Source organism: Entelurus aequoreus, linkage group LG02 (genome assembly GCF_033978785.1).
Source record: "Entelurus aequoreus isolate RoL-2023_Sb linkage group LG02, RoL_Eaeq_v1.1, whole genome shotgun sequence".
Lineage (NCBI taxonomy): Eukaryota > Metazoa > Chordata > Actinopteri > Syngnathiformes > Syngnathidae > Entelurus > Entelurus aequoreus.
Genome location: NC_084732.1, coordinates 34,593,142 through 34,619,221, shown reverse-complemented (window position 1 = coordinate 34,619,221; position 26,080 = coordinate 34,593,142). Strand labels below are relative to the sequence as shown.

General features: G+C 39.7%; 1 protein-coding gene across 2 annotated transcripts in view; it reads right to left on the bottom strand.

The window, feature by feature from the left end:
- spata17 (spermatogenesis associated 17) overlaps window positions 1-26,080 on the bottom strand; it is a 75,355-nt gene that overhangs the window by 31,351 nt on the left and 17,924 nt on the right. For both annotated transcript variants that reach the window (XM_062025799.1, XM_062025809.1), the window contains 3 exons: window positions 25,394-25,497; window positions 6,322-6,445; window positions 4,494-4,730 (listed from right to left, as the gene is read on the bottom strand). In XM_062025799.1, the coding sequence (XP_061881783.1) occupies window positions 4,494-4,730; window positions 6,322-6,445; window positions 25,394-25,497 (465 nt within the window). The remainder of the gene's footprint in view (window positions 1-4,493; window positions 4,731-6,321; window positions 6,446-25,393; window positions 25,498-26,080) is intronic.

The following is a 26,080-nucleotide window of genomic DNA, read 5'->3' as shown; positions in this document are numbered from 1 at the left end:
TATACGGGCACCGTCAGTGTAAGCTGTGTGGCTGCTGAGCAAGTAAGCTTTGCTGTCATTTTCGTGTGAAAGCAGAAGATGCATTCACCGTGTGGCCAAGCAGGTACGCTGTCTAAGCAGGCTGTAGAGGTCGCTAAAGGCAGTGCCATCACGCCCAAATTTCGGGTGTCTACCGGGAAAAGTGGGAGGATTGGCAACTATGACATTGTTGAACGTCATTCATGTAAATCTCGCGGGCCGCACTGTAAAATGTCATATTAAAGTGCGGGCCGGGGCGCGTGTCTGAGACCCCTGGTTTAAACATAGCACAAAGCAAAAAAAAGCTTTGTATACAGTGTTTTATTTTATTTTAAATTTCAAAAGAGTTTTGAGGCTCCCATTGTTTTTTCATTTGTGAAACTCGTCAAAATGGCTCTTTGAGTGATAAAGGTTGCCGACCCTAGACTCTAGGGTTAAGTTAAGAAGGGGTTAAACAAAACAAGCTGTGAAGGTGCGCACGCAGAAACATTCGTGAGGGAGGGGCAGAGACACAGAGCGAGAGAGCTAGTGAGTAGAGACAGACATGAAAACAAGAAATGCCGAAAAGTAAATGCAACTTCACGGATGATTTGCGGAAAAAGTATTTGTGTTTTGGTCCTGGCCGTGACACATGGGAAGCAGAATGCACTGTGTGCAAAGCAGGAACGTGTATATCTGTGGCAAATAAAGATCTACAAGCCCATATCGACACTACAAAGCACAAAACAGCTGTGCAGGGCGAGAGCTCGTTTATGACAACCTTTTTCCAAAACACAACATAGAATGTGAGATATAACAGGATAATGCATACATTCGTCATTTGTTTTCAAAACGCTTACAAAAAAGTGGTATCCCAAAAATTTACTGTGGGACCCCATTTGTATGATTTGATGGGGTCCCTGGGACCCCATTTTGAAAATTCCTAGCGCCAACACTACTGTCAACATAGGAGAAAAAATGCTTTATTTAAATAAATATATTACTTATAAAGCAAGTTCGATTATCATTGGCAAATTTTCACCTAGTCCCGGCCTTGGCGTGCTGCCCGCCTTGGCACGCATATATGTGTCCTCTTTTTGGGATTTCCGAATATGGTCAGCCTATGCTAGCGTTTCTCTTGATAGGTGCGTACATGCAAGTGCACTGCCGGTGTAACTTAGTAATGCATAATGTCTGTTTATGGTGAGTGAGGATGATTGAAACACAGTGCAGTCTTTGCGACGAAGCAAATGTGTTTTTTGTATAGCGGTTAATAGTAAAACCAGTTAATAATTTTATTCACACATTAGTTTCACACCAAAAGCTGAGTTACGCAACCAACAATTTAGAGTTTATACAGAGGTAGCTAAATCTTCTGGATGCCGTCTTCTCATGATAATTCACATTCAGCTACTGTCATATTGTGAAGTTGATTAAAATATGATATCAGGAGGTTGCCTACAGCCACGGTTCTTAATGGCAGTATTTTTGCTGCCGCGGTTGTTTAATTTTGTAACCTGCCCAATTGCTCAGTTAGACGGCATAGATCACCAAGCTGTTACATGTTCTTGACCTTGTTTGCTAAAAATCAATGTTGGGGGAAAGACAGAGGAAGCGGTGGGTGTGGGGGATCCTGTCCTTGCTCCTATCACTATGGAATCAGTGGCCTGGCCTGACCACTTCCCACCCTTATCCATCACCACCAGATAGTTTTTACACTGGGTTTGGAGTCATAAAGGGGATAGAGAAAAGAAAGAAAGACACAGGGACTACTACTCATCCATAGTTTTCATTTGCATTCTGTTCACCACTTCTGTTGTGATTATCAAACCTGTTTGGTAATTTGTCAATCACCAACGATTGGGTATATAACAACTACAAAACCCAAAACCAGTGAAGTTGGCACATTGCATGAATGGTAAATAAAAACAGAATACATCCATCCATCCATCCATTTTCTACCGCTTATTCCCTTCGGGGTCGCGGGGGGCGCTGGAGCCTATCTCAGCTACAACCGGGCGGAAAGCGGGGTACACCCTGGACAAGTCGCCACCTCATCGCAGGGCCAACACAGATAGACAGACAACATTCACACTCACATTCACACACTAGGGCCAATTTAGTGTTGCCAATCAGCCTATCCCCAGGTGCATGTTTTTGGAGGTGGGAGGAAGCCGGAGTACCCGGAGGGAACCCACGCAATGATTTGCAAATCTTTTTCAACTTATATTCAACTGAATAGACTGCATAGACAAGATATTTAAAGTTCCAACTGAGAAACGTCATTGTTTTTTGCAAATAATCATTAACTTAGAATTTAATGGCAGCAACACATTGCAAAACAGTTAGCACAGGGGCATTTTTTACAACTGTGTTACATAGTCTATCCTTTTAACAACACTCAGTAAATGTTTGGTAACTAAAGAGACCAATTTTTTAAGCTTTTCAAGTGGAATTATTTCCCATTCTTGCTTGATGTACAGCTTAAGTTGTTCAACAGTCCAGTGTCTGTGTTGTTGTATTTTACGCTTCATAATGTGCCACACATTTTCAATGGGAGACAGGTCTGGACTACAGGCAGGCCAGTCTAGTACCCGCACTCTTTTACTACGAAGCCACGCTGTTGTAACACATGCAGAATGTGGCTTGGCAATGTCTTACTGAAATAAGCAGGGGCGTCCATGAAAAAGACGTTGTTTCTTTTGTTCTTTGGTCCGGAGGACACAACGTCCACAGTTTCCAAAAATAATTTGAAATGTGGACTGGTTAGACCACAGAACACTTTTCCACTTTGCATCAGTTCATCTTAGATGAGCTCAGGCCCAGCGAAGCTGGCGGCGTTTCTGGGTGTTGTTGATAAATGGCTTTGGCTTTGCATAGTACAGTTTTAACTTGCACTTACAGATGTTGTGACCAACTGTAGTTACTGACAGTGGTTTTCTGAAGTGTTCCTGAGCCCATGTGGTGATATCCTTTACACAGTGATGTTGGTTTTTGATGCAGTACCGCCTGAGGGATTGAAGGTCACTGGCATTCAATGTTACATGCAGTGATTTCTTCAGATTTTCTGAACCTTTTGATAATATTACGGACCGTAAATGGTGAAGTCCCTAAATTCCTTGCAATAGCTGGTTGAGAAATGTTGTTCTTAAACTGTTAGACAATTTGCTCACACATTTGTTCACAAAGTGGTGACCCTCGCCCCATCCTTGTTTGTGAATGACTGAGCATTTCATGGAAGCTGCTTTTATACCCGATCATGGCACCCACCTGTTCCCAATTAGCCTGTTCACCCGTGGGATGTTCCAAGTAAGTGTTTGATGAGCATTCCTCAACTTTCTCAGTCTTTTTTGCCACTTGTGCCAGCTTTTTTTAAACATGTTGCAGGCATCAAATTCCAAATGAGCTAATATTTGCTAAAAAAACACATTAAATATCTTGTCTTTGCAGTGTTTTCTATTGAATATAAGTTGACAAGGATTTGCAAATCATTGTATTCTGTTTTTATTTACGATTTACACAACGTGCCAACTTCACTGGTTTTGGGTTTTGTAATATAAGCTAAATTCAGAATTAAAGTCACACAAAACCTTAGGATTGTGGAACTGTACCAGACATCTTTATATAGGAGCTTGTGGTTGGGTTTACAGCGCACTACATGGGTATTCATAATTTGAAGTGTTTTATGATTTCTGTTTGTGGGAATTTAACACATGTGACAAAATTAAGAATCTTACAAATGGAATGAAGGAGAAAAAAGGTATGTGCCCCACATTTACATAACATCTTTGTTTTTTAAATTAAGGCAGCATGTTTTTAAAATTAATAGTATTTTTACACTTGTATGCCAGTTAAAATGCTAATTATATAGTGCAAACTACATTATTTATATCATAAGTATTTCCTATTGGAAATATTTTAGAAAACCAAACAAATCTAAGTTTGACCAAAATGACGTTGAATAATGTAATACTGGAAACATGAAATTCCTTTTCAAAGTCCTTTTTTAATATACACGTCTGTATGTGCAAACGTTTGAGAGTAACACAACTTCACACTCACATTCAATGTTCAGTCAAATGCAGACACTAAATGTCTCTTTACAGTAACCCCTGAGAGTGCTGTGTGCTATGCTTTAATGCTGCAATTCTTCTTTAAAAGGAGTTTTAAAGGAGCTCTACCTTCAATAAGAACAATTCCCCATCGGACAAAGGGAAGAAATTGAATGGCTCATATGACTAAAATGACACTTAATAAAACTATTACTCGCTCATCTGTTCAGCATTCGCTATCAGTTTTCTCAGTTTCAAACTACGTACCTAATCTATACATTTATTTTATTGCACCCCCCTACAGGACTGCAGAGGAAAATCAACCTCTCTTACATTGTTTATCACTAGCTGCTAAATTCGGCAATAGATGTACTTTTCTCAACTGCTTCTGGTGTCCGTAAATTTATATTTTCCTGCTGAAATATAGTTTTTTTACTATGTTACCTGCTGTTTGGTGTTCGTGATAGGAGGAAGTACGGGGTCGGGGGAGCAACAGGCTCGACTTTTTCTCCTCGGGGATCCAGGAGTCATGGCGAAAGTGGGGGGCGTCAGGCTTGCAGGTGTGAGATGAGTGCTTTCCCTGGGGACTAGCCTGGTGGGGGCCTGGTACTTGACCTGCCTCAGTAGTGACTCCATCTCATGGGGGGCCAGTCTGAATGGAGAGTTGAAGACCCCTGGGCACTAAGGTGGAAGAGATGGCATACTCCATTAAAGAACGACAAAGAGCTACAGTAGACGGCATGCTTATGTTAGCTAATAAGAGCAAAGGACAAAATTTAAATCAAGGTCTCCCAGTTTCACCCACCAAACAAATACGGGTAGACACTGAAAAAACAACGATGGTTCAATGTCATATTATGCTCAAGCACAAATAACATGTACACTTATAATGTGAATTTGTTACAAAAGGCCTAAACAAGTTTTATTCACATCACAGTGATCCCTTTGCAGGCATGTTAATTACCAGACCAAAGCTCTGAGTTAGAGGACTCGATCTACTTTATATGTTAATAACATCACTTGTTATTGAGGACACTTAAAATGAGAAAAGGGCTTAAGTGGAAAATGAGAAGTATCATGTCTTTGCTTTTTTTTTTTTTTAGCAAAATATCACATTTCAAAACTGATTGATAAAAAATAGAGAGGTATTTAGTTAGTATCTAACAATAAATAAACAATCAAAGTCTTGTTGGATATCTAGGCAGGACAAGGGCCCAAAGTCTGCCCCTACAGTACATGCTCACTCCTGCTGCCTGCCGTTTTTATGACAAGTGTGCCTTTTTAAAAGTGAGAAAAACATTTCACAACCTTATCAAAATTGATGGAAGATTTGCAATTTTTTGGCTCATGGTAAAATCTCAAGTGCTCTAATAAACACACAGAATTTCAGTGGTATCCATATTAAACTGCAACTTGTATTTTACGCACGTCAACTATGGACCACTATTCACCCCTAATGGAACACAATAAATATCAATTAATAATAATAACCCAGAATTTAAGAATCATACCGAAACAAATATAAGACAAAAGTCCATCTATTGAGAATTACTGCATATCAAAAACCTTGTCTGCTAAAGACTGGAACATTATAATAGACAAAAATAGAACACAGGAATTGGCACAAACATGTCACTTGCCACAAATACAACTGCAACAAAACACACACACGAACACAAACACACACTATCACACATAGTAGCAACGTGCAGACTATGGGAAGAGCAATGATGTTGACCCCGGGAACACAGCATCTCTGTCTCTGTCAGAGGGACTTGGGGCTTTTTGGTAAGCTGTGAGTACAATCCTGTGTATGAATGTGTGTGTGCGTGCGTGTGTGTGTGTGGGCCGGGGTCCGAGAAGTGCAGAAGGATGAACTGTGTGGGAGAGCCATCTATTCACTGCTGACAAGGTCAGAGCTATGAAGGGAAAGAGTCCCCAGCCATACACAGAGAAAGAGTACGGTATATACAGTACAGTATCAGGCCCGACAGAGGAGTAGAAGGGAGAAACTAAACTTTTCTTCTACATAGAATATGAATTTAATTATACATTAAAAAGACACAATTGATCTGGTTTCTATTTCACTTCAGATAGCTTTTGATAGAGATTCAGATGAGTAGAGCAGCTGTGGTCAAAGGTTACAGTATATCAGTATATGAGCTTAATGTCTGTTCACATTACAAAGAACACACAGCACTCTGTCTGGTCCATCAAATCTTTGTCAACTCTATGCAGACTGTATGTCAATGTTTGTGCGTTGCATACCAACCTGCTTGGTGCTGAGGAGATGGTGCCATCTGTAAGCTTGGTAGACTTTGGATTTCTGCTCATTCACCTTTTTCAGACAGCTTCTCTCTCTTTTCTGGAGCTCTTCAAGTTCATCCATCTCCTTCCTAAAACAACATTTTACATGTTAGGTATCTTAAATGAACAATAAGTGCGCAGGCATGTTCCTTATTGGTTGACAATTCAACAATAAATAGCAGAGGAAATACAGTAAAATCACAATGCTATCAAAAGTGAGAAGAACTATATAGGATCCAAACCATTAACCTGATGCACACAAAACTTTAATGTGTTCTTCATTGGCCTGTGCCTTATCCCACTATGGAAATATTTTATAGAAAATGTCAAAGTCTTTGGGTAGTCGTAATTAAGTAAGTAAGTAAACCTTTTTGCTGAAAAAAACAACAACAAATCAAAACTATCGTAGTTTCTGGACAATAGGACACCTTTTTTTTTCTGACGCTTTGAACCCAGTGGCGTATACAAAGGTGCGGCTAATCTATGGATTTTTCTCCACAAACAACTTACATAGTAATACCACCAACACAGACACCAAAAAGGTGTTTTAATGTTTGTGCTATGGTGCCATCTTTTGGACAAATTTGATCACTACAGGTGCTATGGGTTGAAAATCCACAGTATTTCTTTATGTTTCGTGTCTTTAACGTATACATTTGTATAAGTATAAGCTGTTCCGTTTACTAGTCACCCAATGTGTTTCTACTCGTATGGGTTCTTCAATCATCACTCCAAGCAATGTTTGTAAGTTGTAAAATACAACTAAAACAATTCATACTTACTAAACCGTCATATGTTTGATAGTAAATGGTAAATGGTAAATGGGTCGTACTTGTATAGCGCTTTTCTACCTTTTTAAGGAACTCAAAGCGCTTTGACACTATTTTCCACATTCACGCATTCACACCCACACATTCACACACTGATGGCAGTGTGATAGTGTTTTCATGCATATTTGTACATGCTATCGTAATGTAATCAAGCTAGTGTTGTTAGCATTACCTTACATGTTTACAATTGTCACCGATTGCAGACGATTAAGGTATGTAATTAAACATTTACAAAATCTTTCTGTGTAAATATCTAATTACACAACATATATGTATATCTGCGGATTATAGTCCGGTACGGAAAATATATGGAAAAAAAAGGCAAGGCAAGGCAAGGCAACTTTATTTGTATAGCGCTTTTCATACACAAGGCAGACTCAAAGTGCTTCACAGACAACAAAGTGAAATGAAAGAAAATAAAAGCAAAATTAAAATGCAGACAATAAAAATAAGAACAGTGCAGACGTTAAAAGTTAAAAGATTAAAAGATTTAGCTGAAAGCTAAGGTGAACATAAAAGTCTTCAGTCTAGTTTTAAAAGTAGTGAGAGTTGAAAAAATGTTTTCTTCCAAAGTTTAATGGGTGCGGCTAATACCAGTGGGCTCTATAGTATGGAAAATATGGTAGAAATGCATGGTCATAGACAACCACAATGTATCCCAGATCAAAGATACTGTACATGTGCTTTAACCATTAATGTTCTTCAACAATGCAATTAAGTTAAACTAGCGAAAAATTTTCACCGATTTATTAAATGTGATCAAAATAAAACTAGCATTTATGTTCTGTACACATGAAAAAAACAAAAACAAAAAACAGAAAATCTCTTCAGCAGCGTGCTGATGACCCGCCCTAAAAACGGCGCATCCTGAAGAGACGGTCGGAAAGCGGCTTGACATCACATCACAGTCTTAATAACAATTTTGCATGCAAAATGCTGACAAAAGAAGCACCATCACATGCTATCTATACCACAATGAAGTGTTTTCAATGTACAAAAAAAAAAATCACAATATTAAAGCTGCGAGCAGCATTGAACGGTCATGACTTTTCACCACAAGGGAGAGATGGTAATCAGGCATGATCAGAACCAGACCTTAAAGCCTCATTTCAGTTTGTAGGAAGATCCGATCATCTACAGTGAAGTTAAGGCAGCATGAGATCAGTAGGTTGTGAGTTCAAACCCCGGCCGAGTAATACCAAAGACTATACAAATGGGACCCATTACCTCCCTGCTTGGCACTCAGCATCAAGGGTTGGAATTGGGGGTTAAATCACCAACAATTATTCCCGGGCGCGGCCACCGCTGCTGCTCACTGCTCCCCTCACCTGCCAGGGGGTGATCAAGGGTGACGGGTCAAATGCAGGGAATAATTTCGCCACACCTCGTGTGTGTGTGACAATCATTGGTACTTTAACTTTAATGATGGTTTAGTTTTCGCCATCAGGCTTCGCCCACTTCGAATGGCTATTAACAGGGTGTTATTAACATAATTTATACCAATTAGGATCAAGATCTGAACTTGTGGGCCGAGTTATTAATGTTTTGTGTTTTGTGGCGAACCATCAGATCAAAGTTTGGTGCCATGCCACGTCCACATAATGTCATAAGCAAACAATGTATCACAAAGTATCATCGCCCATCAGTTTTGTATCCGTCTCTGATCACCTATAGTGCAACAATGACAGTTTGGTTGGTAATGGTGTGGGGTATATTTCACTGGAGTAGGCATTAACAGGTTTTACCCATGGGGCACTTCAATGTGTCATCGTTATCATTTCTACCAATTACGATCAATCTCTGAACTAGTGAAAATTAAGGTATTAACCTTTTGTTTTTTGGCGAACCATCGGATCAAAGTTTGGCTCCTTGCCACACCAACATTTTACAGCGTAGGCAAACATTTTTCACAATTTATCCTTGGCTGAATGTCTAGTATCTGTCATTTTAACCGCATCTCATCTTTACAAAGTCTAGGAGAAGTTGGTTAAAGTACAAGTTTTCTGACCAAAAAATGGCCAACAGAAACCAATATGGCAGACTTCCTGTTTGTTTTCAATTATGGGTTATTTTATGTGCGTCCCATCATGACGGACCTCTCTATCGATTTTCATGTCGATGCGTGAAAGTGGTGGCAGGGCCTTTTTTTTTAGTAGCTTTTAAAGTAAGTGCTGAAAAGCAATTTTTTTAAAATTATTTAGCGGGACCCTCAAAAGATAACATTTTTCATCTGTAAACATAGATGAAAAAACACAGCAATTGCAATACAGCCCTTGCGGTGCTCTGCATCACTCCTGTGGGGCCACTGCTTGGGCCCTACCTAATGACCCCTTTGATGCGCCTTATAATCCGGTGCGCCTTTTGTATGAAAATAGACTCGAATAGACGCTTTCATTGACAGTGCGCTTTATAATCCGAAAAATACGGTTATTTCATGTCTAGAGGGCTCTCATAATGTGGAAAATTTTATTTACAAGGTAAAAAAACAGGTTTTTTATGCTCTATCCATCCATCCATTTTCTACCGCTTGTCTCAGCTGTATTCGGGTGGAAGGTTGGGTACACCCTGGACAAGTCGCCATCTCACCACAGGGCCATCATTCACTCTAGATATGAAAATATTCAATTTATAATTATGATTCCCACTTTGCAGATATTAATTTATTGTGGTCAACCAATTAATAGCGATACATGAGGGATTACTGTGTTGGAAAATATAAATTTGTTGGTATTTTTTACAAAACCCCTATGAGTACCCATACATACATGACATTTACTTTCGGGTATGTATGCTAGACTGAAGTAAATCCATATCCCTTTTTAATGACAAAATAACCGTTAGACAAATGTTTTGATATATCTTTGAAAGTAGGCTGCTACATAATCCACACATCTCCACTAATTTGAGTAATTAAAGCCTTGAGAAAACATCCACAAAAAAAAAAGAGGTCTGAAGTAGAACAAAAAAAAAATTAAATTGCCAAATAAAACGCACAAAATAGTGGCAACATCAAATAACCAACTGAACTTCCTGTATATTAGATGAATGAGAAAATTTGACTGTGCCACTGCATTTTCGATGCAGCCTTTGGTGGTAATTCCCTGAAGTGTCCTTCAGATGAATGAAAAAGTGCCTGATAATAAGAGGCTGGGACAGCAGAGGTACCGTGGGAGAAAAACAAGGGGTAGGGGGAGGGGGGGGGGGGGGGGAGAAAGTGAGCGAGCATGAGGGTATAAGTGGGAGGATGATGAATATATTTCATCACAACAGCCAGGACAGGTCTGTCTGTGACATCTGTTAAGCCAAGCTGCTTAAATGGGATGCATTAAAAGCCCATACACAGCAATTTCATCCGGCAATCACACAGCCTTATTGTTACAAGGGGGTAATACTTTAAAGAGGGAATTGGAAACAATTACTAAAACACTCATATCACGGTTATGTAACAGGACTGCTACAGCCAATCTATTTCCTCAAGAGCAATTCCAGTAAGAGTTGGCTCTAACTCATCAACAATTCATCTCTTTTTCACATGCTTCCACTCCACTGTTCTAGCCAACTTCTATTTTCAATTACAAACCTCCGCATACGAACCAGAATATTCTTAGTGGGGTCTGTAATGGCGGGTTAATACATTCAGCGGCTAGTGGCATTTAAAAATAAATCACAACAGTCCCAGGCGTCTTTGCATTCTCATTTCTTTCTCGGCATCAGATTAAATACAAGATAGATGAAATATGCAGAATATTATCCCAACACATGCAAACCTATATGTGTTTGCATGTATGTGTAAAAATCGGTAGTTTAAGTCTTTGCATGATAGTGCGTATGCGAATATAGAGGTTGCTTGGCCTCTATTTGTCACCCTGGCTAACAGGGATATTACTTATTACTGCAAAATATGATGTTGCAGTTTACTCTGTGACAGTGTAAATTAACTGTATAGTGTACTCTATATGCGTATTTACGTTCATTTATGCATTAAAAAAAGATATGGCCAATTCATAAATCGGTATGTGTGTCAATATCGATGCAGAGAATTTTAAAGAGCTTTTATAGAATCTACGTTCAGCAATGAGCAGTTCTATGTACACGAGTCTGTGTGTGTGTGTGTGTGTGTGTGTGTGTGCGTCGTGTTGAATGGGTGACCTTTGTTTCCCTGCCCCCAGTCCCAACATTATTAATTGCTGTGTAGTGGACAAAAGCCAAACAGATTTGTAACGGCTGAAGGCACCTCGATCTGTGTCGACCCAACCAGCCGACACAACATACAACCCTCATTAGCCCTGTTCGGCACGCTGCACATGCACTTGCTTCGTTTGTGTGAGTGTGTGTGTGTGTGTGTGTGTGTGTGTGTGTGTGTGTGTGTTTTCAAAAAAGTTTAACGATTGAACGGGGAAAGCAAAATAAAAAGGAAGTAAAAAGAAAAAACTAAATTAGGAATGACTGAAACAATGTCGATTCCATGTCAATAGATAAAAATTACAAAATACATATAGCAATTGCTTATATCAGGGGTTGTTAACCTTTTTGACCTCAGGGCCCAATTTTTCCACTACAGAGGGGTTTGAGGCCCACTAAAATATTAACACTGAATTTATAATCTTATTTCTGATTTTAATCATAATCAATATTATATCAAACCTACTAACAATTTACAATATTGTCAAATGATATGAAACCATGTGTAAATCACAAGGATTATTATTTATTTAACAGGTGGCCGTTTTTCCAGGGTATCCCCTGCCTTCAGCCCGTGTTCAGCCCCCCCCCCCCCCCCCCCCCCCCCCCGCAGACCCGAGAGTGACAAGCGGTAGAAAAAAGATGGATGGATGGATGAACTTTAGGCTTAGGTCAGGCTATGTAGAAAAAATAATTACTAACACAATACACTGCATAAGACGGGACTCATAAAAACTGATCAAATATATTTACATGCAATTAATTATGTTGTGCTAGAATAAATACACTAAATGAATAATTAATGTTTCTAACCCAAACTGTCAATAAAATGTAAGTACAAATGAAAATACAGAATTACCACTTTAGTCCAAATTTTTGGGCTTAAGAAACGTATCTATAACTTTAGCACCAGACTTCTACTGTTTGTGTGATATTATCATTATTGCCACAAGTGGTGGAAAAATGTATTACAACTGAGTACCGCTGCGGCCCATACAGACCACAGGCTGAGAAACAGATATTTTTGAGTATCCCTCTTGGGGGCGTTCGCGGCCCAACACTGGGCCCCTTCCCTATGGTTAAGAAACACTGCTTTATATAATACACTCAATTTGTCAATATGTTATTGGACACTCATTATGTGTTTAGTGTTGCTGTCCAATGAAAAACATATACAGTAGGTTCACAAAAGACATGAAGTGCAATTCACAAACCTTACCAGAAAGAAATTGTGGAACCATCTATAAAGTTGTAGCAATCATCAAATGATAAGCTATGCTAATGTGTATTGATTTTTCTTTGGCTTTTTAGTTTTTTACATGCATTCCAAAAGAGGTACCAGTGTAAACAAAAAGTTACAAGAGAAGGATAATATACACTTGAAATATACAATACAATTTACAGTACTTTTGTTCACTGTTCCACTAAATGGGAACAAACGAAAAAGGCTTAGAAAAAAATTCATTTCATTTTTAATATTCTTATGTTTCGAAACTGAGGAAAAATTGTTTGTGATACTCTGTTACCTGCTGCTCCTTGGTGATTATAACTGTCAGTCTTGTCCTTGATGAACGCATGATCAGTCTTGAAATTATGAAGCAAGGCAATCTCTCTTGTTAGTTGTTAAAACATTGTTTGGTGTTTCCTAACCCTTATCTTGAAATTATGAAGCAAGGCAATCTCTGTTGTTAGTTGTTAAAACATTGTTTGGTGTTTCCTAACCCTTAGTTTTGAGGAAGTTGTTGAAGTAGCACAGCAACATTTGATGAGTTTTTATTCCCAACACCCATCCATCCATTTTCTACCGCTTATTCCCTTCGGGGTCGCGGGGGGTGCTGGAGCCTATCTCAGCTACAATCGGGCGGAAGGCGGGGTACACCCTGGACAAGTCGTCACCTCATCGCAGGGCCAACACAGATAGACAGACAACATTCACACTCACATTCACACACTAGGGCCAATTTAGTGTTGCCAATCAACCTATCCCCAGGTGCATGTCTTTGGAGGTGGGAGGAAGCCGGAGTATCCGGAGGGAACCCACGCAGTCACGGGGAGAACATGCAAACTCCACACAGAAAGATCCAGAGCCCGCGATTGAACTCAGGACTTCTCAGGACCTTCGTATTGTGAGGCAGACGCACTAACCCCTCTTCCACCGTGCTGCCTATTCCCAACACAATAAAAAAAAAATTTATAAAATAATAATAATAATTTTAGTTTTACATGGGAAAAACATTACAGTATATGCTTTCTATTGGCCAAAAAATGTCTTATGATAATTATTGCTTTAATGTTAAATGTTTTTAATCAATTAGTCAAACTTTTGAAATTGGATTAATCATGATTACTCACGAGTTATTAATCATTTGCTAACAGTTTTAGCTGAAGTTCCGTTGAGGTTTTATTTTGAAGTGACATTTGCCAGGAAGCACACCAGTGAGCATTTCTTCACTACATTTTTGCACTGATGTATGCATTGACCTGATCATTGACAGTATAACAACCCAAGTAAACATCCACGGTTAAGGTAAAGGAGCATGTGCAGTCAACAAAAAATGGTGTTATTATTCTGCGTTTGCACATGATAAATGCAACATTCTTTGTATTTGTGTATGGACCCTCTTGAAAACAAAATGCTGCCTCTCAAGGTGCTATCCTGCATATATTGACATTTTGTGATTAATCACAAGAGTTAATTCGTTATTTTTGACAGCCCTAGTTATAACAGATTGTGGAGACGGTGAATAAACGAGCTAATCAAGCCTTCTTCGAGTACTTTCAAATAAGCTAAAGCTGAACTGACATTTGACCGGGGACCTGTTCACTTATTTAATGGCTAATATAGTACAGCTAAGTTTCTCACCGCTCCCTCAATAATTTACCTCCTGGTTCAGAATTGGGAGTCAAGGGCTGATGGGATATCAGAGACCGAGGCACTTGCGGTCATCAAAGCCAGCAACAGAGCAACTAATTGGCCAAATTCTAAATATTTAATGGAGGCTTGACCTGATTGGCTGCTTTAATTGCTCCAATTAAATGATTCAATAGGGCGACAAGGAGGAGGAGAAAGGGGTGTCAGCCAGTCAATTGAGACAATGGCCAGCTCAATGTATTGAGCCGGTAACACCATTTCCTTATGTGACTCATAAATTGATCAGTTCATCGTGCAAAGTACTAAAAACTGGCGCAATGAAATGCTTTTGGAAGCTTATTTTGCAAAAAGTTAGAAAACCTTCTCAAGCTGTCCTTAGTTCCCTCTGTTGTTTCCTGCTCAAAAGTAATTTTCTTAAGAGTCAAGGAGAGCACAGCAGCCAGATTATGCTGCACCACACACACACACACACACACACACACACACACACACACACACACACACACACACACACACACACACACACACACACACACACACACACACACACACACACACACACACTCAATATACAAATCCAATCAAACTGAGGGAGTGAACTTGTCTCCACCCAAACTGGATCAGAAAGAAACGGCAAAAGAAAGAGTGACGCATAGAAGCGGGGAGAGTAGGCAATGCAGGTCCCACTCCACTGTAGCAGCTCGCCTTTCATCAATGTCCTTGAGAGGGACACGGGGAAGGGAGCAATGAAGAAGGCGGGAGAAAAGAGAGACAGGAGAAGAAGTAGCTGGAGGATGTGAGACGCCACAGAAGAGCAGAATAAGTAACTCGACTGTATCAAGTCTGGACTTGTTTTTATTTATTTTTTTACATCAGTTAAAATGTGTATATAAAATATAAGTGTGTATACAATAAGTTGCAAATGTTCTTCTGTTGTTTCGGCATCGCAGGGAGAATATTTATCAGATGATGGCGGTAATAATTACCCAGCTGTTTATGGCAGATAGAGGAATAATTCATGTAGCCAACAGGCCGTGTTGGTGGCAGCGGCAATGACTCCAGCACATTTTGTAAATATGCAAAACAGTCTCGTTCCGCTTTCCTAATTGCCCCCATCGTCCCACCGCATGCCCTTATTAAAGCCCAGGAACTTTAAGTGTCTCGCTGACAAAGTGATAAATTGTTGGGATGCCGAGGAAAACTGTGGCAGAGTGGGGACTGCGCTGAGGTCTTGACTTCATTAGAGCTATGCAGAAGAAGAGGAAGGATGAATGAGGATGGACGTAGATGCACTGGCGGCGGCGGGAGGAGGCACGAGGGTGCGCAAAACAATGTAGAATTAGAAGAAGAAAGTAGGAGTTTAACTCATATGATGTCTGAACTCATATGGTGTCTGGACATTTAATAAAACAGAATAAAACACCACAAAAATACACATTAACAGTTTGACTCTGGAACAGATTATTTCTATGAAAATTAATTTTCAAAACAAAGGTCGACAGAGGTTTTACAATACCTCAAATGTATGATTTTCATCCAACATGTACAGTATCCTGCAGAAACATCTGAAAAAGGTGTGTAAATCAAAATGTTTACATTTAGTTATTTTAAGAAAAGAATTTTATCAACCAGCTGATGCTGTTTAATAGGCTTTATTGTTGACTTGTTTTTTTCTGCATTTTGTGTATTTTTTTTAAACATAATTATTACTATTATATACTGTATATTTTTTCTGCTCTCATATGAATTCTTTATTAAATGTTTATTTTTTGGGATGGTTTCTGGTTTTCTTTACAGTCTATTTTCAGATTTAAGTGTGATTATTCAGGAGTAACTTAAGTCGTACTTTAATTGTACCTTTTTTTTCGGAAATTACTTTCTTTAGCCTTCTGATAGACTAAACACTTTATAGTTCAGGGTTATAGCACCACCTGTTGCTTTAGGATGTGCTTGACAGACTGAAAATGTGTTTTCATGTGTGGACAGAACCTATTTACCACAGAGTATAGGGGAAATACATGTGTAAAGACAGATAGAGAAATAGATCCTAAGAATCACAAAAAGATTGCGCAATCCATGTAAAACCTCAATGCTGTACTGCTACCATGCACAGACGATCAGCCAGCGCGAAATGGGGACCGTAAATCCAGCTTCAGGTAAGAGTCAGGTAAGACGTTGGTGGAAAAAAAAGCAGACCTTGACGGGATGAGTGATCAGACAGTGTGCGATCTGAGGGCTCGGCGACTCACAAAGAAAGGATATTTCAAATAAACGCCTGTGCGGTATTAGTTGATCGCGACCCTGGCAGCACTAAATAAATATGTAATTAACTTGAGGAAAATAACCTCAATACATTAAAGTACAGCAGAGGAGGGGGTTTTGTGTATGTGCATGTGATGTGGCACATCATAGTTGTCAATTAAACCTAATTAGGAGGAACTAGTCACTATTCGATCCTTCGTGAATGTGTGAAAACAGCACTACAGAAACTGAACATGTTTTAATCTGCACTGTTTAGAGCTGTAATATGCAAATTCAATTACAAAAATTATCATTTGCTGATTGGTATATTCATTTTCAACATTACAAAAGCCTATTTGACTGTATTATATGTATTTTCCATAACCTCAGTCGCTCATTTTATCTCATGTTTAGTCGTTTATACTGAAAATTATTACACTGGCTCATCCTGCTTTCCGTTTGGCTGTTTTTCATTTTATCTGCAATACAGTATCATATTACACTATGAGATTGTGCAGATATGGATTTGTCTTTGTTTGTTATTAAAGTGAAGTGGCAACACTTATTTATCAGACTTTGAAAGCCTGCTCCCTAACCCCTCTAACAGTTACAAAGAGTGTGCAGAAAAGCTAAAAATGCTTTTAGGTAAGTACGGAGAAAAGTCAGTGATCCAAGGAGCACCTTAACAAATTTACATTTAATTTTAGCAAAACCCTGAAGTTACTCTGGGGTAACATATATTAGCAATGTTAAAAAATGACTATTAGCTAAGCGTGGTTTTTTTTGTGTCAAAAGTAAAAGATGGTGTAGGTCTAACAGTAAGCCCTGGAGCACGGGGTGTTTTATTAATGCAGCAGCTGGGGTTCAAATCACAGGCTAATTTTTAATTTCTTCACATCGTTCACTTCTCCCTCTCTTAGCCTCAAGCACTTTAAAATGATTTTCCTTTTCTCTTCTTAGTGAGCTTTCGTTGTCTCTATGTCACGTACATTCCCTTACATTTCCTCTAAGGCAGGGGTCTCAAACACGCGGCCCGCGGGCCAATTGTGGCCCGGGAGACGTTATTTTGCGGCCCCCACCTTAATATGAAAGTTTAATGTTAGTGCGGCCCGCGAGTTTTAAATGAATGGCGCTTGACAGCGTTGTGTGCGGAGCTGAAGAAATCTACCAATCACGTTGTGGTATGAGGCTCTCGACAATATCGAGGGCGTGCCGTGATGGCACTGTCATCTTTTTTCTCCATACTAACAGCGTGCCAGCCCAGACACATGTTGTATGAGGCTTCTAGAGACACACGCAGGTTATTGCAAGACATACTTGAGGAACAGCCAGACATGTCACACTGAGGGTGGTCATATTTTATTTTATTTATATTTTAACACTGTTACAAATATGCGCCACACTGTGAACCCACACCAAACAAGAATGACAAACACATTTCGGGAGAACATCCGCACCTAAACACAACATAAACACAACAGAACAAATACCCAGAATCCTTTGCAGCCCTAACTCTTCCGGGCTACAAAAACACCCCCGCTACCCCCAACCCCGCCCAACTCAACCCCCCCCCCATCTCCCGAATTCGGAGGTCTCAAGGTTGGCAAGTATGCATTGACGTCACTTGCGTAATGCAAGCAGAGAAACATTTTGCCGCTTTTCTATGACACACGCTCTTCCTTCCTCCCTCCCTGCCTCCCTCCCTCGCCCGCCTGCTCGCTCCCGCCCCCGTTGTAAACAGTCCGGGCGGGGAAGACGAGCACTCCGCCGAAGGAGCGAGCGACAATACAAAAGTGTGGTGCACTGGACCCCAGCGCTGATACAGACGTGGTGATGTTAACCCGTTCGGGGCTAATTGTGCTACCGTAACTGTAAACTCCACCCCCCACCCTCCTCCCGTTGGCTCCAGACAGAGACGATTTTTGATGCAATATTTCTTTCACAGGGGCACCCCGACGTGTCTTATTTCATTTCATTTCATTTTTATTTATCTCCTTCATTGATGTGCATCTTTGATCGATAGACAATTATACCTCAATTTTTAAATTATACATTTACACACCAATGCCTGAGAAGGAGCAGGATGAAGAAAAATCTTATATTTTTCTGCCCCCTTCAACATAGTACGTAGTCTTACTTAATGATATCATATAAACAAACAATTACATCCAAATATAACGAAAACAAACAAAAAAACACAAGAAGTGCAAAACTTCATGATGTACAAAACGAACAAAAAAACCAAAATAAGTAGTATACACCTCACAGGATGATACAAAACAAATACAAAACTAGGCAAAAAATAAGTAAAATAATAAATATAAAGCAAAATGTAAACACTTATGGCTGTCCATATGATCTCATTGTTCTGTCCTTATATATTTTTTCAATTGGAATATATTTTTACAATCTTTTATCTCATTGTAAAGAGAATTCCATAGTTTAACCCCCACCACTGATATACACATTTGTTTTAAAGTTGTCCTTGAATACTGATGTTTGAAATGACCTTTTCTTCTATGCTCTTCATTCTCAAAAGTGATGACAAACATTTTTTGTAAATTTGCTGGTAATGTTTTACTTTTAGCCTTAAACATGACACATAATGTCTGTAACTTTACTAGCTCCTGTAGTTTCAATAAACCCGAATTAATAAATAATATGTTAGTGTGTTTTAAGTAATCTACTTTATGAATAATCCTTATAGCTCTTTTCTGTAGTTGATACAGAGAAAGTTGCGTTGCACAAGGAATACAATTTGAAACGTCATTATACAACTAGACATGCTGAGGAGTATGCAAAATACTAGGGGAGTGAACCGGGTTGCAAATTTTAAAACCAGTCTACTGAGGCAACAAGATTTCGTCAAGAAAGCAAGCGAAAAGAGCGATGCAGCAGTCAAAGCTAGCTACATGGTGAGTGAGATGGTTGCTAGGGCGGGAAAGCCATTCAAAGGAGGTGAATTCATTAAAAAGTGCATGTTAGATTTTTTTTAAGAAATCTTTTCTTGCGGCCCAGCCTCACCCAGTTTCTGCATCCAGTGGCCCCCAGGTAAATTGAGTTTGAGACCCCTGCTCTAAGGTAATGTCTACTCTGCAAGGACAGATCTTTGCGCCGCCATCTTTTGTTTGGTCTGCCACACATACATGCCTTAACGTCAGAGGTAACCAATTAGATCACATGAAACCTAGAAAGCCAAAGCGTAACTAACAATGATTTTGACCAATCCTTGAAATCAAGGTTTGCCAAACTTTTTTTGAGGGACACGCTTAAATATATGAAGTACAGACAGTGGTACCTCAACTTAAGAGTGCCCCAAACTTAAGAGTGTTTTGACAAAAAAGGTGTCTCTCTCGGCTAAAACAAATTAGCATTCCTGCCATTAGTTGGCGTAGCAAATGCCACAGTGAACCCTGTAAGATCGACCCAAAACATCCCATCTTACTCACTAGCATTAGCTAATAGCTAAATGTCTACATAACTTGATTATCCAATCATTGGAACAAAGAAAGTGAGTATGAAGGACAGTGCTGAGAACAAGAAGTGATTGATATTCATTGAGTTAAAGAAATAAATCATCAACATCATGACCAAGTGTGTAGTCGACTTGGCAAAGTGGTAAGAGCATAGCACTGCTAGTCTGCACCATAATGAAGCAGGATGTTTAAGTAATATCTACGGTGGACATTTAGCTATGAAAATATGGAGAATCTGCTGATGGTGTGCTTGACGAAGAAGGAGCTGGCAGGAGAAATTGCAAAAGGTAAATGCAGTACATCAGTGGTTCTCAAACTTTTTTCACCAAGTACCACCCTCAGAAAACACTTGGCTCTCCAAGTACCACCATAATGACCAACATTAAAATACAGTAGCGTAGTAAGCCTACATAATCATTAAAAACAAAGCAGAGTTTTTATTTAACAGGTATATTTAATATTTTTGGTCACTGTACTAATACACACAGTTAGAACAATAATACTATTTGAATATTTAATTAAATGATTATTTGGCGTACCACTAAATGGAGCCCACATACCATTACTCACTGTGGTACAATATTACTTAATAAAAATGCTGTAGTTATTTGTACTACATTGTGTTGTACATTCTGTTTATTGTTTTTGTACAATATTTCTTATGTAGAGGTTTTTTTTTTTTTTTTTTTTTTAAAGAATGTTGCTATTTCGGAAGGCAAGCACCGATTACATTGATTTTCAACCATTTCAATGGGCGATGTTGATTTGAAATGCAAGTGTTTTGAGTTAAGATCTCGGTCACAAAACCAATTAAGCTTGTAAGTATTGTCAACACATCAACATATATGTTGAACATAAACTAATGATAAATAAGTTGTAGACATGCTAGCATACAGCATTTTGCTTTTGACACTTGATGAGCCAATACAAATTAAACTGCTGACCGAAAGTTTAGTAAACCCTGCTTTAAAGCAACATAAAGGACATTTCTCTGCTAGAGTCAAGGATCTTGTCAAGTTACACTTACGTAGAAGTTTCATAAACAATAAACTTGTCCATGTTTTGGCACATCAACAATGCTGAATGATTGTCCTTCCCACCTCCGTCATTACAGCATTCAGGCTTCATACATATATATTACGGTTGTAACGATTCCTTTTTAACAACCATTTGATTCGACATTTGTGGTTGCCGATACGATTTAAGAACGATCTTATTTTTTAGAACGATCCGATCCGAAATGATTCAGTGTGTTGAAATTGATTCAGTAACTTTTTAGCAAAAAAATGTAACCAGTGTTACTGTGAAATAATAAAATACACATATGTTTTCACATGACTTTTATTATGTGTGCATGTGCGTGGTGGATGGGGTGGGGGTTGACTGTTTTAAATTGCGATTATGTAATGATGGTGGGAGGTACTGTTTTTTTTAAATGTTTTTAAATGTAAAACATTTTGTGCTACATTTTATATGTATGAAAAACGCTATACAAATAAAGTTTGATTTATGATTGATTGATAAAATACTAGATACTAGACACTGCAGGTGAAGTTTAACATGTTATTTCCTTTAAAGGGAATAAGGTATAAATAAATTGTGGATACAAACAAGCATGTGAACAACACTTAATGGCCAATGCATTCACATCTTATATGAATAAAGTGCAACTAACAGTTTAGGTTGAATTAACAAGAGGAAACACTTTCTGTTTTCATTTTAAACATTCAAGCAATTTTCAATAAAAGTACCTGCTAAATTAAGTTTCCTGACCTGGACATACAGTATCTTTTGTCCGCCATGACGCCGCCGATGACGGACAGCATCCCAGATTTGCGGAAGCATGTATGCTCCCTCATTCCTGTTGATGGTGTTGTTGCTGTTGTTGTTGAACACCTTGTCAATGGCTCTTCAATTGTTGTTGGAAAACTTTAGGGATAGCAGGCGCCAACTTCCACTTCTCCCATGTAGACAAAACACGAAGAGGATCAGTAACAAGCAAATCAGGGGGTGGTGGCTCGGCGGGGGGCGGTGAATGTGCCGGCAGTCATAGACAACATGCTCTGCACTGCACTCTCCTTACCAAGGCCGCACCTCTGGCAAGTCTTGTCTACGGCTGGGTTGATCTTGGCGAGCCAGTTTTTCAGATCAGGCTGATGCTCACTAGGCAGTCGGCTCAGCGTCATCTGTTCCAGACGGTTACGTTTCCCTTGCCTATCACCGTAGATTTGTCTGGTCTGTTCATGCTGGATTAGACTGCCCCTCGTCGCCCGTCGTATCGCCACCTTGGCTGAATCAGAGTGGCAATCGACTTCAGATTGGTCCGATTGGCTCCTCTAGCTTGACTGTCGGCGAGTTCCTGATCCCGGAAATATCACAGTGGTTCGGTCACAAGTGAAAGTAATCCAGCTACACCATGCTTTGAGGCCAGAAAGGATTTTAATGATATTTGTAATTATTGTTGGAGGGAGTTTGGAGGGGTTGGCTTTCTGGATACTCAGCAGTGACGATTGGCTGTCACTAACTATTTGGGCTTTCTGAATGGCTTATTCTTCTTCGACAGCTTGTAACATAGCTTTAACTGCTTTCATTTCTGCTTGGGAGGAGGAGCACCATCTGGCAGTTGGTATGGTGAGAGAACGGCGAATCGTGGGATCAGTTGGATGGCCAATGGTGACGACGATGCCTCCTGCGCCTGTTGCGTTACTGTTCGCTGCAAACCCATCTGTGTAAATAGTTAGGTCGTAGGTGCTACAGTCTTGTTGCAGCTGCTTCATTGCTCAAAGTTGATCTTTCTCAGCATCCCCAGACTTGTGCCCTGACATGTCGGATACGGGGGCGCGCGTTGGCTTTCTTTAACCGAAGAGGGAACTCCAGGTTTGGTGGGCCTGGCACGCCAGCTGGATTTCTGGGTACTTTGTCTGACTTCTGCGACAGCTGTTTGGTGGCCCAGGTTGTTGGGTGCCATCCTGAGGCATTTCTCCATCGCAACGGTGCTCAATTGTGTTGCCCTGGTCAGGATGGTTGGTCGATCAGCTTCCGCCAAAATCGCCTCAACTGGTGTCGTTTTGACCTGCCCTGTAAATCGCCCGTCCCGTGTATTGTAGGCAGTTCTCCAGTGTCTCCACTGTAGAGTTGGAGGTCCAAGGCAGCCACGCTGGCGTCGCGTACTTAACCGATGCTCTCACTCACTCAATCAATCAATCAATCAATCAATGTTTATTTATATAGCCCTAAATCACAAGTGTCTCAAAGGGCTGCACAAGCCACAACGACATCCTCGGTACAGAGCCCACATAAAGGCAAGGAAAACTCACCCCAGTGGGACGTCGATGTGAATGACTATGAGAAACCTTGGAAAGGACCACATATGTGGGTAACCCCCCCCCGCCCCCCCATCTAGGTAGCTAATGTATGTAGGTGGTTCGAAGGGTCTTCTTATTGTAGCCCAAGTCGGTCTTTGCTTGGCACTGCAAGGCTTCTTCTACCTTTTTGTATTTATGACGCCACATATGGGAAAATAGACTTAACATTTAACATCTTTATTATTTTAAGTGCTAAACTTCATATAAAGTCGGACATTTTTAAATCCAATGTTTTCCTTTTTCTTTTATCGATAAAATCGATCAATTCCCTTTTAAAACAATCTTGGGTCGATACCTATCTCATGAAAGGCACATTTTCAGAGCACAGATCGATATACAATTTAGGAATGTAAATCAATATATCGATGTATTGTTCAATCGTTACAATCCTAATATATATGGTACCACCTTTTTAGACCAGTTGATCTGCCGTTTCTTTTCTTTTCTTTTCTTTTCTACTCTGCTCCCAACCCGGGGTGGACCGCTAGCCTGTCCATCAGATGGGGACATCTCTACGCTGCTGACCCGTCTCCACTCGGGATGGTTCCTGCTGGCCCCACTATGGACTGGACTTTCGCTGATGTGTTGGACTTTCACAATATTATGTCAGACCCACTCGACATCCATTGCTTTCGGTCTCCCCTAGAGGGGGGGGTTACCCACATATGCGGTCCTCTCCAAGGTTTCTCAGTCATTCACATTGACGTCCCACTGGGGTGAGTTTTCCTTGCCCGTATGTGGGCTCTGTACCGAGGATGTCGTTGTGGCTTGTACAGCCCTTTGAGACACTTGTGATGTAGGGCTATATAAATAAACATTGATTGATTGATTGATTGAACTTTACCGACATTTTGCCTTAAATTGAATTGCAAGGATGATGGTTTACATTACTAACCTTGCAGGAAGGCATGTCGTGTATTTTTGGTTTTGATAGTTTTTCTATTAATTTTTATTAGACAAGATGGCGGTTATCATTAATAAAAGGCAATTGCATCAGCACATGTGCAAGTTATTGTGCTTAAACAATTGTGCCTGGCCCAGGCCCATCTCTTACAAAAATGCAGTGTGTAAGTTCTAGTGTAAGTGCTTTAAAGGGAATATACAAAATCCAAAACCAGTGAAGTTAGAACGTTGTGTAAATCGTAAATAAAAACAGAATACAATGATTTGCAAATCTTTTTCAACCTATATTCAATTGAATAGACTGCAAAGACAAGATACTTAACATTCGAACTGGAAAACTTTGTTATTTTTTGCAAATATTAGCTCATTTGGAATTTGATGCCTGCAACATGTTTCAAAAAAGCTGGCACAAGTGGCAAAAAAGACTGAAAAAGTTGAGGAATGCTCATCAAACACTTGGGCACAGCAAATTGGGAACAGGTGGGTGCCATGATTGGGTATAAAAGCAGCTTCCATGAAATGCTCAGTCATTCACAAACAAGGATGGGGCGAGGGTTACCACTTTGTGAATAAATGTGGGAGCAAATTGTCCAACAGTCTAAGAACAACATTTCTCAACGAGCTATTGCAAGGAATTTAGGGATTTCACCATCTACGGTCCGTAATATCATCAAAAGGTTCAGAGAATCTGGAGAAATCACTGCACGTAAGCGATGATATTACGGACCTTCAATCCCTCAGGCGGTACTGCATCAAAAAGCGACATCAGTGTGTAAAGGATATCACCACATGGGCTCAGGAACACTTCAGAAAACCACTGTCAGTGGTAAAAATGCCCCTGTGCCAATTTTTTGCAATGTGTTGCTGCCATTAAATTCTAAGTTAATGATTATTTTCGAAAAAAAATTATGTTTCTTAGTTCGAACATTAAATGTCTTGTCTTTGCAGTCAATTCAATTGAATAGAATGAATATATATTGCAAATCATTGTATTATGTTTTATTCACAAATTACACAACGTGCCAACTTCACTGGTTTTGGGTTTTGTATTTTTTTTTCTAAATTCAATTAAATTATAAATAAAAACAATTGCAGTATGGTACCAAAACCTTTCAGTACAGTAAACCTGCAGCAGAAAAAGGTCAAATAGTATTTTTTCTTTTTTTACCTGATTACTTCATTTTTTCTGGACAGTCTTGTCAGATAGCTCTTGCGCGAATAGAAGCTATGGATGTACTTGCGCACATAAAATCCTCGCCACCTTCGCTGGATCTGCAGACAAGCAAAGCACGGAAGACACATTAAACAGATGACTGTATTAATGGTGTGAATGAACAACAGCCTTAAATCACACATCGTATCATTATGAATCTTTTTCCCTGTCATGATGGAGGGACAAGCCAAGGTGGGATGGACAGCTGTCACAGCCGCTCCATACGTTTTACTGCGTCGCTGCAGATTGATCGTGGAGGCTGCAGATTAGCCTCCTCTCGCACACATCCACACATGTGAGCACGGCATTCTGAAGCAGAAGGGCGGATGTCCTTCAGACTAATAAGGAGATTAAAACAACAGCGAGTAAAAGAATCATCACACTATAAGAAGAAGAAATAGGAGAAATGATAGATGGAGCACGGGGAGGAAAACAACAAAGAGCAAAATGAGAATTAGCATTGATCTGCTAGTCAATAGATAATTTTAAATAAAGTAATTGCCGCCTCTCAAGTTCTTGCTGACCTTTGTTGACAAGTGAAATCGATGCTGTTGACTCTGATACAAATCCGAGGTGCAGCATGTAAACATTGGTTTCTATTATGGCCTTAATACATTATCCTCCATTAGCTTAGCACGGCAC